The sequence below is a fragment of the Passer domesticus genome, chromosome 7, assembly GCF_036417665.1.
Source record: "Passer domesticus isolate bPasDom1 chromosome 7, bPasDom1.hap1, whole genome shotgun sequence".
Classification (NCBI taxonomy): domain Eukaryota; kingdom Metazoa; phylum Chordata; class Aves; order Passeriformes; family Passeridae; genus Passer; species Passer domesticus.
In genome coordinates, this window is record NC_087480.1 from 4935593 (window position 1) to 4953285 (window position 17693).

The 17693-nt window shown below is 46.1% G+C and overlaps 1 protein-coding gene across 7 annotated transcripts; it reads right to left on the bottom strand.

Moving 5' to 3' along the window:
• Positions 1 to 2037: 2037 nt before the first annotated feature.
• TENT5D (terminal nucleotidyltransferase 5D) lies at positions 2038 to 17693 on the bottom strand. 7 transcript variants are annotated; one of them, XM_064426532.1, is made up of 5 exons: positions 17551 to 17680; positions 9427 to 9548; positions 8222 to 8336; positions 6022 to 6180; positions 2038 to 3315 (listed from the first exon to the last, which is right to left on the bottom strand). In XM_064426532.1, the coding sequence occupies exon 5, from the start codon at positions 3298 to 3300 to the stop codon at positions 2125 to 2127; it is 1176 nt and encodes a 391-aa protein (XP_064282602.1). In that variant the 5' UTR covers positions 3301 to 3315; positions 6022 to 6180; positions 8222 to 8336; positions 9427 to 9548; positions 17551 to 17680; the 3' UTR covers positions 2038 to 2124. The 7 variants fall into 7 exon arrangements, with proteins under 7 accessions (XP_064282602.1, XP_064282596.1, XP_064282599.1 ...); XM_064426526.1 differs by lacking the exon at positions 6022 to 6180 and having other exon boundaries at positions 17551 to 17693; XM_064426529.1 differs by lacking the exons at positions 6022 to 6180; positions 17551 to 17680 and adding an exon at positions 16316 to 16425.

Here is a 17693-nt window from a genome sequence, read left to right on the forward strand (position 1 = left end):
TCACAGTGCTATTGAACATGGCAAACACCAAACTAAATGGAAAAGTTCTCTTTGTCATCCCAACAGTTCAATTAAAACAGAAATGAAAGGAATCCACCATGCCTCACTCCATTTTGCTGCTGACAGGGGGAATTCCCTCAAAGTGCTTTCATGCAAACATGGTGTTACCATAGCTGATCACAGAGCAATTGGAATTGATGGTTTTATTAATTATAGTTTAACCAATGGAAAGATCTTAGTGGAAGTAGAATAAAGTGTGCTTTCAGACACCAAATTGGACATACCTGAAAAATCAGCAAAAGTAACAGTACTCTATTCATGAAAGACATCACAAAATAATTCAGATTCATCAGCAAACCCTTCTTATGTTGTAGAAATACCAATTTTTTGCACTGTATTTTACAGAAAAAAGTTGACTTTAGTGATGATGGTCTTTGAACAATTCTTTGTTCAATGTACAGGAATATAATAGGGAAAAGGGAAGCTACATTTCACTGGCAATCAGACCTCACAGACCTTAGAAAATTTAGAAATGTTTGACTCAAAAAAGCACACTTATGGACCACATTTCTCTGTAAAATAAATCAAACTCTTGTGCCCAAGTAGAAGAAATTCCCAAGGCCTGACACCTGTTGTAAATGGATGCAATGCAGCCACTGCTCTGGAGCAGGAGGAGATGAGGATGGACAGTGACAGTGACAACACAGCGACACACAAATGTAAGAAACTCTACAGCTTGCATTTCCAGTTGGCTGTTCCCATTTTTTTTACCCACACCCCTTCCAAACCTCCTTTTCCTGCTAGTCCTTCTTGTTCCTTTTCCCATGTTTGGTTTTGGTGACCCCACCTTAGATCCATCTGTCCCAACCTGCTCATCCTGGAGCAAACCCTCTGCCCATTGTAGCTATAAACACTCTGCAACCCCAGGGCGTGTTTCCCTTTCCATGTTTCCCTTTCCATAATTTAGGAGCTCTCTGGCACCATTTCCAGCATTTCATGGAGCAACTGGCACAGGGAGGCACTTATGTGACATGTTTAAAACTTATCTTTGGTAAACACTCACACACACACAGATGTGTAACTCATGTTTTGCTTCCTGATGGTAAATCCTCGTTTGCTACTGGTGGATGTGTGCAGGTATCTAAACACAGACAGGACTTTACCAGTATAAAATAGTTCTTCAAATGCCACTGCCAAGGATTTATTTTAATTCACCTAAAAATAGCGCCAGTCCTGGGCTTTTGGAGGTTTTTCCTCACTGTTTGTTGTGCATTAAAGCAGCTGTGATCAATAACAAATTAGTGATAGAAAGTGAGCCCATTCTGCTCAATTTTCACTTCCTTTCTCATTCTCTTGCCTTGGTTTTCAAAACCAATTTCATCAGAATAGCTGTACCTCTTTCAGCTTTTGTTGTCTGTGAGGCACATCCTGGGCTCTGACGCTGCCTGACTGGAGCAGCAAAATCTTTCCCTGGGATCAGTGGAAATTTCAGATACACAAAATGCTGAGTCTGCTCTGGGTAGGGGCATTTCCTGCTCACCAGTACAAACCAGTACTCTGGGGAGGGAAGTGGCCCCGAGTCTCTGACTGACCTGAGGAATGATCAGCCACCAAGAGATGACCCAGCAATGTGTGTTTTCAAAGGTGCTGCAAATAAATGTTGCTGGAACTGCATGGATAAAACCAAGGGATGATTGACTTTGACGTACCCAGAGCACTGTCCCTTCTAACATCAGGCATTTCTACAGAGAGGTATTTCATTGGATTCAGTTTTCATTGACACCATTTACATTTTTCATAATAATTTTTTTTCTTTTTTAGAACCCAGAACTTAGTGCATTTCATTTTTATAAAATTAGAATAATTTATATCCTTCTCTTTTCATTGCAAAAAAATACAGCCCAAACACACGCCAAGGTATAAACACTTCACGAACGACAGACGCTTCACTTATTTCACCTGCTTAATGGTGAGTTAGACATTGACCAACCAAACAACTTTGGCAACTTGCACAAAAATATGTCCTTAACTCAAAAGTGCTGATAAAACTCGCTTTAATGAGGCCTTTATTAAGGAGAGAACTGGAAAGAGAGGAGTGGTGAGTGCTTGGAGGTTGGAGCGTTCCTACACCATCCCGCTCTGTAGCTGTATGTGGAAGGGGTACGGCTGGTAGAACACAGGGGGTTGTCCATGGGCAATGTAGTAGTTGCTGAAGTTTCTGTCACTGATATAGGGAGCAGGCTGATAGTAGCACGTGACGTTGGCCGCGTTCGGGATGATGTTCTGTTCTCCGAGCACTTTCAAAGCCAGGATTGTGATCATATTGAGGGTCTGCCTTCGCTCGTGCCCCATGAGGCAGACTGTGCTCTTGTTCACCACCCCACGCAGGGTCATCAAGTAGTCGTACTTGCTCTTCTCCTCCCCGATGAAGTGGTTGCGCAGGTAGGACTCGATTTTCCTCTGCTGCTCGGCAACGTCGGGAAAATCAATGAAGAACCTGGAGCACATGTAACGTTCCAGAGATTTAATTTCAGCCTCATCCGCCGGCTTAAAGTCACGGACCAGGAGGTTGCTGTACTTCAGGAGGCCGCCTCCCCTGATCTCCTCCGGGTTGCGCGTGGAGATCAGTTTGTATTTCAGGTGGTCCATGGCTTGGCTGAAGTCCCCGTACATGCTCTCGGCGATGACGGCGGGGTGGCAGTCCTGTGTCAGGGGCCGGTCTGAGGCTCTGTAGACGGCCAGGATGGAGTCCAGGATGATCTGGAAGGAGTCCACGCTGAACTCGAACTGCCGCCGCAGCGAGCTGACGAACTTCAGCTCCACGTTCTTGCCGCTGTTGTTGGACAGAGAGATGAGGCTCCAGCGGTCGTGGTCGGTGGAGACTTTGACCATCTTCTGCACATAAGCATCTTTCATGGTCTGAGCCGTGATTTTTTGCTTGTTAACACATTTTGGCAAGAAGTCCAATAGGCAATTGAGAACTGCTTCCTTAACGATCTGGAACTCGAGCTCACTGGGAAGTTCCACTCCAAAAATGATGTCCAGGTCCTTGTAACTGGTGCCATTGTGCTTCACCAGGATGTGACTGGCAGTGGAACCGTTCAGGCGGATGTCCCTGACATGGATCTGCTTCTCAATGAGCTGCTCCTTTACCATGTGGATTATATCCTTCGGCTTTACCTCCAGGGTTGGAAAATTTCCTCTCCCATGAATAGGTATAGCCTCAGTCAAAACCTGATCCAGGATTTTAATCTGATCCCAGGTGAGATAACTGAATCTGTGGTCCAAGTCCTCAGTCATTGTGATATTGGTTGGCTAAACAGGGAGAAAGAGGAATTAGAGGCAAATGTTAGAACTTTCTGGAATACCAGAGAGGACATTTCACTTGGTTGTACCAAACTTCCCCCCTCAGTGTAGTGACAGAGCTGTTCATTTTAGAGACACAACCCCAGTTAACGGTCTGAGTCAACCACTGCACTTGTCACAGGCTTTTAATTGAATTTTAATGTACTCAGGTTTTAATCCTGCTGAGAAGCCATCACGTTATTGTATAACCCATGACTCAAAGTAAATGCAGCAAACCATATAGACCCAATTTAAAACTACTCAAAGGTTAATAACATGAAGTACTTGGTGGTTCTAATGGAACTCCAAATAAATTTTGCCATGAAGAGATAAAATGAGCAAATGATCAAATTTGTTCTTTCTGTCCTACCTAGACGTCTCCCTTGATCTTCAGTGGCTTGACTACTTAAAAGTACTGAAAAACCAGGAAGTTTTTTTTGTGAAAACCGGGAATGTTGCAACCTGCTCCCTGTTTATCCAGCCAAATGCCTTGGATGAACTTTGGTCTCTGTGGATCATCTAAACACACGCATCATTTAATATCACTAGTGGCTTAAGGACTGGATGGATATCTGATAATTGTCAAGTTGTTTCCAGGATGTTTCTGTGGAAAATATTCCCCTTCTAAGCCATAAGCCATGTTTTACATTAATGTAACAATGCTGCAAATCGTGGTTTGCAGATATGGTGAGAAAATCCCTTCCAGTCTTGTGGAAAAAGGACGTCAAGAAAGAAGCACCTACAGAATACATGGGATAAAGCTCAGCTTTGGGAATTTCTCAGTTTAAAATGATATCTTGAATTCATAGCATCACATTTAGCAAGGAGATGAGACACTCAGGTGGTGGCCAGGTGGCATCTGAAGGGGCTCAGTGAGGCACCAGCCGTGTGGAAGGAGTGCCTTTGGGAGCCTGCCAGCACCCAGAACCTGCTTCCGAAACACCCCCGAGCGTTTCTGCAGCCAGATGGCTCAAACATATTCTTTCAGCCAAAGCTCAGGAATAAAAATAAAGTAAAATCATACTAAGTAACAACACTACTGAAAAGTCCCCACTGTTGTTTCTCTACCCAGTGGGACTCCATATGTACGTTGTCATACATTCCCCTTCCCTCGCCTTCAGATTCCACATTCTGGAATATTTTAGTGATTTCAAGTAATTTGTGAGATGCCAAATGGCTTGGGAACATGGCAGAGCTCTATTTCAAATACTTCTGCTGGAATTTCAGCTCCCATTACGCTGATCAGGAGCATATGTAATTCCAAGCACCTTCCTGGCCTCATGACAAAGAATGGGACTAACCAGATGTTTGAAGCTGAAGGAATGTTTTAAAAGTTGGCTAAAGCAGGACTGAAGCTGGGAATTGAATTGACAGTGTGAAGGTCCTGGAATCAGTCCCATAGGTCTGGCACAACCACGTAGCTCCTGGCATTGTGTACATGGTGTATAATTCCACACCCACAACAGGTATGTTTTCAGGTGTATTCAGAGATATCCACATTTTTCCTGCAGGTGTTTAGAGGACACAACATTTGAACTGAAAAGGAGAGAAACTGCCCTCCACAGCACTGCCAGTTTTACATGCTAATGATTTCACCATTGAATATTCATTAGAATTCCATGCTTATTCATTTAAAACTATAGCTATGCATCCTTCAGAGCCTTCATGACAACTCAGTACAAGTCTATCCTAAAAACCAGCTTTTACAGAGAGCTACTGCTAATTCTGGAAGTGGGACAACCTTGGGTGGAGGCAGGTTGGAAGGAGAGGGTTTTGTTCAAATGTTTTATGCTGCCATGTTGTCACCTGAGTCATTCATACAATCACAGAATTAAGGCTGGAAAAGACTTCCAAGATCATCAAGTCTGGCTTTTCATATGCCAGATTATGGTGGACCAGCCCAAATGGTCCCCTAGCAAACTTAAAATTGTCAGAATTGTTGTCTAAGCAGTAGTTTTTATTATGGCATTTGTTTGATATTGCAGAACCTTGACCTTTCTGAGGCTGATGCTGTGATGCAAAAAAAAAAAAGGGAGCAGAGAAGGGAGTGTTGAAATTCAACCCCCTTTTAGCAGAGGGACCCTCTTCAAACACTTGGAAAGTCAGAAGATGGACGTATCTCCAAATAAGCTTAGAAATCCTTCCTTTATTGCTACATGTTTTTAGGTATTTCAGATGTTATTGCAATATACTGAGGTTTGAAACTGAAAGGAGAAGGTAATGTCAGTAAATCTCTCTTTTGTGTTGAAGAGGCACCCCTCAAAATGTCATTTCTCTGAAGTGATTCCTGGAGAATCTGAGGAGGCTTTGGGAGCTCAGTCTCACCATTAATGTTTTATGATAAATATTAAAGAATTCTGTGCTGAAATAACACCTTCAACTCTGACAAGTGAGAAAAATGTACTAGGAAAAAAACCCAGGGATTCAGTTTTCAAAATTATTTTTAAAAAGAATTTATTTGCAGTTAAGCCTAAATAAATATTATTATTAGTAGTAGTATTTTTTATTATGTACTAATTTGCTACCAGTTTGCAATCCAATACTTTAACCCTGCACTCTCCTAAAAGGATTTTATTTTGTTATTTTCTTCAATCTTGTCTGGCAAAAAGAACAATTTTCAGGCACTTTTATAGTCATTAGGAACCTGATTCTCAAAGCAGGAGCAAATTTACTTACTGAGGTGCTCAGGTTAATGCCAGGAGTTATTATTAATGTAATTAACCTCAGTTACAATACATCAGCAGCAACACTGAGGCTGTAATTAGTCCAAGTGTTGTGTAAAACAAGAGATCCTGGGATGAAGGGAAGGAAACTCCCTGCACGTGACCACAGCACCTGGATGAAGCCAAGCACAAGTGAGTACTGAGCTGGTTAATTAGAAAAGGAGCTGGAAAATCACTTTATTCCTTGGAAACTGCTGCTGTTTGCAATGGAGGATGCTCAATTTACATGGGAAGAGAGTGACAGGACAGGGGAATGGTTTTAAAGCAAAAGAAGGGAGGTTTAGATTAAATTAGAGAGAAATTCCTCCCTGAGAGGGTGGGGAGGCCCTGGCACAGATTCCAGAGGAGCTGTGGCTGCCCCTGGATCCCTGGCAGTGCCCAAGGCCTGGACAGGGCTTGGGGCAGCCTGGGACAGTGGAAGTGGAACTGGAGGCAGATGATCTTTAAGGTCCCTTCCAACCAAGCCATGCTGGGATTCTGTGATCCCTGCATGCAGATCCCTCACTGGCACCCCCAGTCCCAGCTGTCCCTAAGCCTTCCCTGCTGCACCCTGCCAAAGAATTCCCTTTGTGAAACTCCTTCCACACAAATACCCCAAAGCATCTCAGGTGTCCCACACTCGGGGTTTTCTTGTCCTAAACTCTGCATGTAGGCAAATGGAAGCTGCACAAACATCACCACCATGGCAGTGAAATTCAAAAGAGGGTGTTTTTTCCACACCTCATCAATATTTTAATTTACTGAGATTCTCTCCTAGTGATTTTTCGTGAAGTTTTGTTGTTTATGGATTTTAAAATGTTACCATAAACTGCAACAGACCCTGAATCCCATCTGATTTAAGATCTCTGCCAGAAAAAAGGATGAGGAAAATCAGTTTTAAGGGTGTTTTCTTTTACATACACTGGCTAGAGAAGCACAAAATAAGATGGATCAGACCCAGTCAAGTCTTATGATATATCATTCTTATTATAAGGTTAGAAAAATATTTCCGTGACTCAACTTCCAACTTGTCCTTGAGTGGTCACCTTCACCTGATACGGCAATCACAACGTGGAAAAATGTTTGGATGCTTAAACATAATATTGTTAAATTTTATCATTTATTTTCCTATTGAAATTAGAGGCTCTAATTTTCTTTTTGGAGCAAGCAACTCTTGAGTTTGGGCTGACAATGATGCTAAAATGTTTCATTAACCACCTCTTAGCACTCCACTGTGCATGAGCTTCATCAAAAAAATCCAAGCAGATCTGGCTTTACATCTGAATGAAGCAAATCTGCCATGCTAATGACAGCTTTCATGTTCCCCACAACTTTCACAGAAACAGATACTTGCAGTCTAGAGAACTGCCTCATCAAATTTAGCTCATATTTTACTGATAAACTGTTTAGATTCTCTTTTTATATATTCCATAATGTTGATTCAGTGTGTTTTCAAAGGCTTTGCCATGTGCTGGCATTTTCAGGCAGGATACAGCTGAAATAGGTTTTGTGCAGCTGTGGCAGCTCCATCCTCTTCCCTTTGCTTCTATCTGCTCCCATGTTTTTCTGTTTACAATAAAGGTTGGGAATATTTAAATGCTCCAATTCTTTTTACTTTGCACTTGAAATCGGTTGTGCAGGGACCTCTCACAGACCATGGAACTCCAGAATGAGGGAGGTTGGAAAAGCCCTCCAAGACCATCAACTCCAACCAGTGCCTGATCCCCACCTTGTCACCAGCCCAGAGCTCTGAGTGCCACCTCCAGTCCTTCCTTGGACACCTCCAGGGATGGGGACTCCAAACCTCCCTGGGCAGCCCCTTCCAAGGCCTGGTCACCCTTTCCATGAAGGAATTCCTGCTGCTGTCCTACCTGTACCTCCCCTCACCCTTGAGGCTGCTTCCTCTCATCCTGTCCCTTGTTCCCTGGGAGAAGAGGCTAAAAAAGAGATGTAGCAAAATGTCTTGGGAGCTGCTGTGGTGGCCTTGTTTTGGGGGATCACTCCAGAAACACCCACAGAAATTCTGCCATTCCTCTTACTTCTACATTGGTTTTCCTGCTTACACATTACATACATCACTGTAAATGTCCATGATCTCCTGCTAAAGCTTTATTTTAATTCAAAGATCCATTTCTCTATTAAGCTGGACATTTGGAAATATTTTGTTCACTTACTTCAGAACTGCAGCTGGCATAAGCTCCAAAGGCAGGAATGTCAAATATGGAGGAACTTCCAGTCGTAATTCAAACCCAGATGAGACAAGGAGAAGCAGTAAAGCATCTGGGAAACCTAAATGGGGACATATTTAAACTGGTTTGACAGTGCTTTCCATGAGTTTTTCCTTCCATTAATGCTAATGCAGGCGGTGAAGGCAGTGTTTATTTATCCTGTTATCAAGAGATAACGCATGAATTGCCATCAGTTTTCAGTCCACTTCCCATCAAGTTTCCCTGGGATAACAAACGATAGCTCAGCTCTTCCCTGGCAGATAAGGTGGGCAAAATGCAAAGCTGTGGGCTTGGGGCAGAGAATGGCACCTTGAAGAGCACAAAAAGTAAACACAGGACGAGACTTAACCCACAAAAACGTGTCCTACTTTTTCCACCCAACTAAAGGAACATGGATAATGGCTTTAAGGGGAAAAGGGCAGGGTTAGATGGGATATTGGGAAGAAATTCTTTCCTTTAAGGGTGGGGAGGCCCTGGCACAGGGTGCCCAGAGAAGCTGTGACTGCCCCTGGATCCCTGGAAGTGTCCAGGGCCAGGCTGGACAGGGTTTGGAGCATCTCAGACTGGGATGTTTCCCTGCCCATGGAACAAGATGGGTCCCTTCCAACCCAAACTGTCCTGGGATTCAGTTTCTCCTGGAATATTACAGGATATTGGCTCAATGAGCTGGGAGTTCTCAGGAGGCACAAATTGAAGAGTTTAACTTGGGCACCCAGTATGAAATCATGATCCATATTCTGTCATGCTGGATATTTGGGTTTTTTGGATGTCCCATTTTTCCATCATGACTCATGGCAGATCCATTCTTAGCCAGATGGGGATCTCCTCACAGGGCAACATTTTCAAGGGCCTGTTTATCATAAATTGGTATCAGTTCCCACAACATGTGAGACTCCTTCTCACAGGGCCTCCAGTCCAAACCAACCAAGCCCTTTAAAAAACATGAGGCCAGCAGTATCTCAACAGCTATAAAATACTACAATAGCTTTTAAAAAATAGCTACCAGATGCAATATTTGGTCTCTTTGGGGCTGTGGTCATTCCTGGGAAGTTCCTGCTTTAGGAAATGCTTATTTGTACTACCAAACACATATTTATGGACTGAATCCTGAATAATATTCCCAGCAAGAATGCAAAATCCCACGGACTCACCGTGGCAGGACGACTGGGAGCGTGTATTCCAGCAGAGTTAATAGGATGAGTCACTGGATCATTTGGTAGAAATATGAATTGTCATCTTGTCGCTGACAGAAACACAAAGCTCCCCGGGAAAGCTGCAGGAAATAAAACCCAACAAACAATCACATTCATTTGGAGATCAATGGTAACCACCGGTCACCTGCTGGACATAATAAATGATGCATTACAGCCTGGCAGTCCTGCAGGTGTAACAACAGACTTTGGAGTTGGGAATGGCAGGGGAAAATAGTGGAAAAAGCACCAAAGGGTTTATAAAGACTCTGGGTTTCAGGTCATGCTTGATCCTCTGTAAGGATATTAACAAACCTGCCATCTTCCCTATGGGGTTTTGAGTGGGAATTTAGAATTATTAATAGACATGCAAATTAGCAGGGATGTGGTAGACTCATATAAAATTTAGAATGAATAATAATTCAGCAAAATGAAGTATTATGAATCGTGTAGTGGCTTTAGATTCTTTCTATCAGAGTGTGCAGCTGACAGGAAGGTTTTGTTTCCTGGCACATGAGGCTGTTGGTTCATTTAGAGTAAGCCCAGGATCCTGCTGCTGGAATTTCCATGTTCATTCCACGTGCTGGAATGAAATATTTCTGTAATTATTCACCTGCTATCATAAAGGCACTCCCTTATATCTGTTTCTCATTTCTGACAGTCAGTATTCTCAGGCTTTCCTTGCAAGACCTCCCATCCCAGCACCCCAAAGCTCACAACACCCACTCAAGCTCCCTGACTATCCCAAGCAGGGCCTGTCCACTGTGTGGATTGATATTCACAGAAATTTATTCCTTCTTGAGCTGTGCTCCACAATCTCAGCTTTTATGCTCAAATTATATATGGCTCTTAGTAAAGATAATATTTAAGGTATGTTTTAAGTGTAAATACCTGCATAATCTGCAGGAAAGGCTGAAATTATAGCCCAAGGAGGTATGGACTGTGTTATTGCTTTATTACAAATATAATGGATTTTTCCTCGCTGCTACAGCAGGCAGATTTTTATCCCTGAAAATGCCATTTTAGTGCTGCCAGAAGCACAGCACTTGCTTTGCTCACCCTGTGAGGACCTGTCTGTTGTGCCAGGGCCTGTCTGCAGCTTTCATTTGCTTTCCAACTCCTGATGGGCCACTAATTAGCTGAATGCATGTTCCTGACCTGCTCCCAAATCTGTGCACTGACGGCTCACGTTGGCAGCTGTTAAAGGGTTAAGTCTGGCAAGGGCTGAGCTCTGCTCTGAGCCTGGCAGTGAGCAGCCAGTTAGGCCTTGATGGCAAAGGAAAGGGTTCTGGGCTGCTTAGATAAAAGGATCTCAGCATGTGGAGTCTGGAAAAGTCAGACAAATCAGTCACTATGCAAAAAAAAATACAAACTTCTTTTTAACACTGAAATATTGTTATTTCTTTCTGTGCAAGGATGGAAGGTTTAATGGATATATCATATCCATTAATGGATATATCACCCTGATAGAACAGATTAACACTGGAGCAGAATTTATGGCTTCCCCTGGTGATATTTAGGGGAAGAAGAGAGAGACCTTTATAGCATTTTTTTTTTTGGTAGAAGAGGCATTATTATATAATATGTTCATAGAAGCAGCAGCTGAGATTGATGAGCTGCTTTGCCTACTGGGACATTATTCCCAACAGCTGCCTTTTATTGGCTCAGTCACCACAGGAAAAAGCATCATTTCCTTACTCTACGCTCAGGGTTCCCAGGGTTTTTTTCAGCTGAAGGAAAAACAAAAATAAAAATGATGATGTCAACAATTTAAAGAGACCATTTCCCTGTTCCTGAATTGGGGATGTGAATTATGGCAACATGCACCAACAAAGCCATTCCCAAGCCTTTCCCCCTGGTGTCTCTGTGCCTAAGGAGCACAGGACTATCCTGAGATGCAGCAGGGTCTGGGAGATGACGTGGGGCTCTGGGCCCTGGATTTCCCTCTGTGCCACAATTCCCCAGCTGGTCACTCCTTTGGGTGTCCCCACTCCTCATCCTGAGGAATATCGACCCTCAAACCTTCCAGCTGGACGTCAAATCTTTGGGGGATGTGGAGGTTGCTCAGCACCTCATGAGCTCTCCCAGGGCATTTGCAGGTGATGCCCCCTGAACTGGCAGGAAAAAGAGCCAAATGTCCCAGAGATTCCTTCCTCCCCCTGTGTGCTGCAGCTTCCCTGACTGCTCTGCTCAGCTCCTCAGACTAATCCCAAAATCTATTTACTCACTCGAGATCCCAGTGACTCAATCCAAAGCTCACTTATCAAGAACTCTCATTATTATGACTAAACTGCAGCAAAAGCAGGCAAGGTAAAAACTGAAACAATCCTTTTCCATCTATTAACCATCTTCATAATCATCTGTCCTCTTCAAATGCCAGAGGAAGAGGGATGAGTGATGCCATGTGCCACTGCAGCCCTAAAGCTGGGCTGCTTTCAGGGTAAAAAGGGCATTACAAAGTCAAGGCTCTCCTCAGGAACTCTCCAGAACCATCTTCCCCTCATCTACACCAAAGGACAGCTATCAAGTATCCCCATTGTCACTAATCCATGAGAGGATCCTCCAAGATCACATTTCTGTCTGTTTTGAGAGGATTCCAACACAACCACATCCACGGAATGGATTTCTCTTTTTTGACTGATCTCACCCCAAAACCCCTTGCTGGGAGCTGCATTTAGTTCCTTCAGTGTGGGGGTTCCCCTCCAAACCAGTACAGAGCCACTGGGGTGTGGAGGGTGGGTTTGATGGTTCCCACAGAGTGCATCTGGAGTTTTCCTTGGGAGGAGCCCCAAGGAGAAAAGAAATGCACCCTGAAGGCCTCTCTGCCTCACCCCTGCTCTGCACAGGTTACAGAAGTGTTTCTGTGCAGCAATTATTCTGTTCCACTCCAGGAGTATTCTCATTTCATGGCAGAAGCTGTGAGCTCCAGGCCCAGGCTCCAGGTTGATTTTGAAGCAGTTTAGGACCCCTCCAAATAAAGGCTCTTCCCTGTTGCTACAGCAAGGGGGGGTTTAAATTCAGTTGGGAAAACTTCTGTATCCTGGAGCAGGCTGAGCTGGCACCTCCACAGGACTGTGTCTCACAGGCTACTCAAAGATTACTGTGTCTTCCATTATTTAATTATGTTGCTATTTGTGTTTACAATGTTCATATAAAATTCATATTTTTATGAATTAATTTCCATACTTCTATTAGAAAGTTACTCTCTGAATATAAAACACCGCAGTGGGATTTCATTTTAATGCAATTTTTCCAATTTTATGAGTTACAATGTAAAAGTGGGGGAAAATAAATGAATTATTCATTATCTTCAACGTATTTGCTGCACAGGAGTTTATGTTTAATTTTGCATCAGTACCAGCCAAGATTTCTGTAGAAAATAGTTTTTTGATAAGTGAAATGTTTTCTAGAGTTTGCAGTTGAAAAATCTGCAGAACTCTGGGCAAACTACGACAGGAAAAAGGATTCTGGCTGCAGCAGCAGAGCAGAGAACTGCTCCTCTTTTGTGGTGAAGGCAGCACGAAATCTCTGTTGACATTATTACTAAAAGGCAGAGAGGAGATAAAGTGATGATTAAACCCAAGAAAAAGGCCCAGGCCCTGCAGCACAGCTGTGCATTCGTGACTTTTCCATCACTATCAATAATTCATAATGACCATCACGCACCTGACAACACCAAGTTGGGGAGAAAGACTGAGTCAAGCTTTCACCAAATGTGCAAAAACATCCAAGCTGACATCGGATGTCAGGGCAACAGGACCTGCTGGATAAGCAAAGATCCAGCAGAAAGGGTAATGGAGAAGAAAATCAGCTGATGTGGACATAAATCAACATCTGCTGTACCCATTTGTGGCATTTTGTGAAGGAAAACTCTGCTTTTGGTGGTACACGCTGATAGAAAGTTTTTAGAGCTTCTAAAATAATTTTTTCTGGAAAAGAACTGAAATGATGGTTTACCTGTGAGCAGTTGTGCAACATGAAGGAACCATGCTCAGTATTATGCTCAAGTTTTGCAGCTGGATTCTCCTGTGCTGTACCACACTAACTCAGCATGGCCACAGGCAATGGCACTCTGCTGGTTCCTGGGCATCTCAGATTCTCTGCTGATGCTTTGAATAATTATTTTTGCATTAAGATCATGGTGGCAAAGGCAGAAAGCAAGACTGCAATTCGCAAAATATTTCTATTTTTTTAATGTTTGAATCCAAATGGCATAAATTCATGGAATCATGGAATGGTTTAGCTTGGAAGGGACCTTTAATCTCATCCAGTGCCACCCCCTGCCATGGACAGGGGCACCTTCCACTATCCCAGGGAGCACCAAGCTCTGTCCAACCTGGCCTTGGACACTTCCAGGGATCCAGGGGCAGCCACAGCTTCTCTGGGAACCTATGCCAGGGCCTCCCCACCCTCAAAGGGAACAATTCCTTCCATATACTGAAGTAAAATCTGCCATCTTCAGTTCAAAATTATTACTTCCCATCCCACCACTACAGTTCCTGAGAAAGGAATTGACTGAGTAACAATTCAATTCAGCAGGAATTGCTCTGGTGTAAATGGGAGAAGAGTTGGCCTGGTCTGTTCATGGCGGAGCATCTGAGTTCTGCAATGTAAACTCTGGGCTGGCTCCGACTTTCCATGGACCATCCCTCACTCCATGTTACCCATGGTGAAATCTGGACTGGAATTTGCCTCCAAATCCTCTGACTGTTCATTGCCTTTCATCCATTAAAACCACTGGGTTAAACATAAGACACATAAAAGATGTATGACACGGAAGACATAATTACATGTTAATCCATTAAAAAAAGTCTAACCCACATGCAGAGACCATCAAGGTACTGAGAACTCAACAAACACTGTCAACAACCAAGGAGGACCCACCAAGGGCTTCACAACAAGCATGAGAGAGGCAAAACACAGCAAAAGGTAGCAAGGCTCCCCCCCTGCTGTGGCCAAGCATGGGTGGCACAGCCCAAACCCCTCCTGCAGCCTGATCATCAGAGCCCAGAACCACCAAACCACTCTGGATTAGGAGCGTTTTGAAACATGGGTAGAATTTAATTCCTTCAAGCACTGTTAATTAATGAATTAATTTCCACTGCCAGCCTAAATGCTGCTTAATTGACTCTCCAAAATAACTCAGTCTCAATGTGATCTTTCAAGAAACTTGGTCTACTTCTGTCTCCCTGATTTATGGTCGATTCATAAATTATGGGACTCTATTGTGTCAGCAGTTACTCCTGAGCTTGAGCAGGAGCTCAAGCCCTGATCTTGCAGGGCAGGAATTTAGGGTCAGGCTTTTGTTCACAAGGGTCACCGTGTGTCTGTGTGGCAGCTGAATCATTCCAGAGCACACAACCCTCACACAGTTCTGTGTGTCTGGTGCCTAATGAGGCAACAAAACTAAATTTACTGTAAAGTTATGCCTGGGATGCACAACTGGGCAGAGAGGGTGTGCAGGCAGCACTGCCCCGAGGTCAAAGGTCTGCAGCACTGCAAATTAAAGGAATTATTGGTGCTCCCTTTGAACTAAGCTGTGGGAATGCCAGAGGGATAAGACACAAGGAATAGAAGGTATAATGCAGACAGCTATTCCCCCTCCACACATCACGCCCGTATTGTCGATTCCTGGATGCTGCAGGCACAGCACATGGAGGATGAAAGGGCACAGGGATTGTTTTTAACATTTCTGAATGGGACAGACACATCACATCTGCCTCTAGAGCTTAAGGAGAAGTCAGGAGCACGAAGCACGGGAGAGTCCCTGCTCAGGAGTCACTGTCACTTGTTATTCATCCCTCGGCCTTTAGCGGAGGATTCGGCACATCCCCATTCATCCCCACCTGGCTGCTGTTCATGGGAGCCACGAACAGGCTGCTACTCTCAAGGCAGCACACGGAGCACAACGTGTGAGCCTGCAGAGCCCAGCCTCCTCTCTCCGAGGGAACAATTAATGCTATTACGGATTTGCAGCGGCATAAAGATGTATCAGAGATGCCTGTGGGAGCACACGAGAGTGATTCCTGGCTGGGAAGACACAGAATTCCAGCCCCGAGTTGCTGGAAAGCAGTTTTGCTTTGCACGCAGGCACTTCCGAATAGTTCAGGGCACAGAATCTCAGCTTGCTGTCACTGTCACTTCACTGTCACCGTCACCTCCAGGCTGTGACCTCCCCCAAAACACGGCCGGTCCTTGCAGAACACACAGAAAAGGCCTCAGCTACCAGGGCTGTCACCATCTAAGCGGGATGACAGAGCTTCCAGCAGCGAGTGAGGAACGCCACGCTCCTACTACCGCTACTATGACCGTGCGAGGCAGGGCTCGCCCAGAGCCTGGCAGCTTTTGGGATTCATGGAAGGAACGCCCGTGGTGGGACGGAGCCCACGTGCAGCCCCACACACACACAGCCCCCTCCGGCACCGCGCCGCCGCCAAGCCGCCTTTTCCACAAGTTCACCCCTAAAGTTTCGAAGGAAAACGCCTTACGGAGAGAGAAGGAAGAGGCCCGAGCCGAGCCGAGCGCTCCGGGTTTCTCCAAGTTTTTTAACCGAGCCCAACCGCTCCCGCAACGGCCCCGCCCGGCCCCAGCCCGCGGGCACCCGCGCCCCGCCGGCCCTGCGGGCTGGGCGCTCTGGGGACATCACTCGCCATGCGGGGACACCCGCCCGCCGAGCGCCCTGGGGGACACTCACTCACCGAGCGGCTGCGGGGACGCTCAGTTACCGAGCGGCTGCGGGGGACGCGCTCCGTGCGGCTGTGAGGGACACTCAGCCGCCGCGCGGCTGCGGGGACTCCTCACGCAGCGAGCGGCTGCGGGGACGCTCACCCACCGTGCGGCGGACACTCACCGTGGGGACGCAGGACTCGCTCGGTGCGGGTGCACGGGACGCTGCCCGCGCCGCCTCAGCCGGGGCCGCCGCTGTCCGCGGCCGCGCTGGTGCTGAAGGGGCCGCCCCGCCCCGCCCCGCGCCCGCCCCCGCCGAGCGCAGCGCCATGGCCGCCATGGCAACGCCGTGAGGGGGCCGCGCCCGCCGCCGCCCGCGCCCCGGCAGCCCCGGCACGCCCCGTGCCCCCGGTACGCCCGGTGCCCCCGGTGCCCCCGGCCGCGCTGCCGCACCCCGCACATCCGCAGCAGCCGCGCCGCGGCCGCGCTCTGCCCCGCGGTGACATAGAGGGGACACCGCCTCGTCCGCCTTCCCTGCCGCACGCTGCCGGTGGAGGGCAGAGGAAAGTGGGAGCGTGGAGTCAAAGAAGCGTGAAATCTGGGAGTTGTTTGGGTTGGAAAAGGCCACTAAGGTCACCGAGAGACCTCGGCGCTGCCAAAGCCAGCACTAATCAGTGTCCCCAAGTGCCACGCGTACATCCCCTCCAGGGATGGGACTGAGCTCCAGGAGCACTCGGACAATGCTCTCAGGAACAGGGTTGGATTGTTGGGATATCTGAACTTGATGATCTTGAGGAGTTCCGTCCAACTCAGCGTATTCCATGGGACTGTGATTCCACCTCTGCCCTGGGCAGTTCTTTCCAATCCAATGCTTTAAGAACCCTTTCTGTGAAGAAATTTTTCCTAATATCCAACCTGACCTTCCCCTGGTGCAATATGAGGTCCTGTCAGCACGTGGAAAGAAGGTCCCACTGACTTGGTGGCAAACATTTTTACTCCAGTGGTCCATTTCTCAGATCACTAAACCCAAGAAAAGTCAGAACTAAACTGGTTTGGTTTCGAGGTCCTTCCTGCACAAATAGTCTTTGGGTTTGGCCTCGCTATTTCATAAAACACTGGAATGGTTTGGGTTGGAAGGGACCTTAAAGAGCATCATCCTACCACGTCTTGGGCAGGGACACCTTCCACTATCCCAGGTTGTTCCAAGCCCTGTCCAGCCTGGCCTGGGACACTGCCAGGGATGGGGCAGCCACAGCTGCTCTGGGCAAGACACATGCACAGGATGTAATTGCCAAGGAAATTCAAGGAAACCGACGTTTCAGAAGCGCAAATAAAAGGATTAAGATGACTGAGGAGAAATCAGTGATGTGAGAACCAGCACCTGCAGTTGGCCACTCAATCCCCCAAATTCTGCCTCACCTGCAGCTCTGCCCTTCCCGGAGTAGAAAAATGCTCGGCTGCTGTGTGATCCTCAGCTCTGGAACCAGGATCTTCTCCAGCCTGGCTCTGCTCAGAGATAGTCCCACTTAAACATTCCATCTTCTCCTACCTGCACAAGGCAT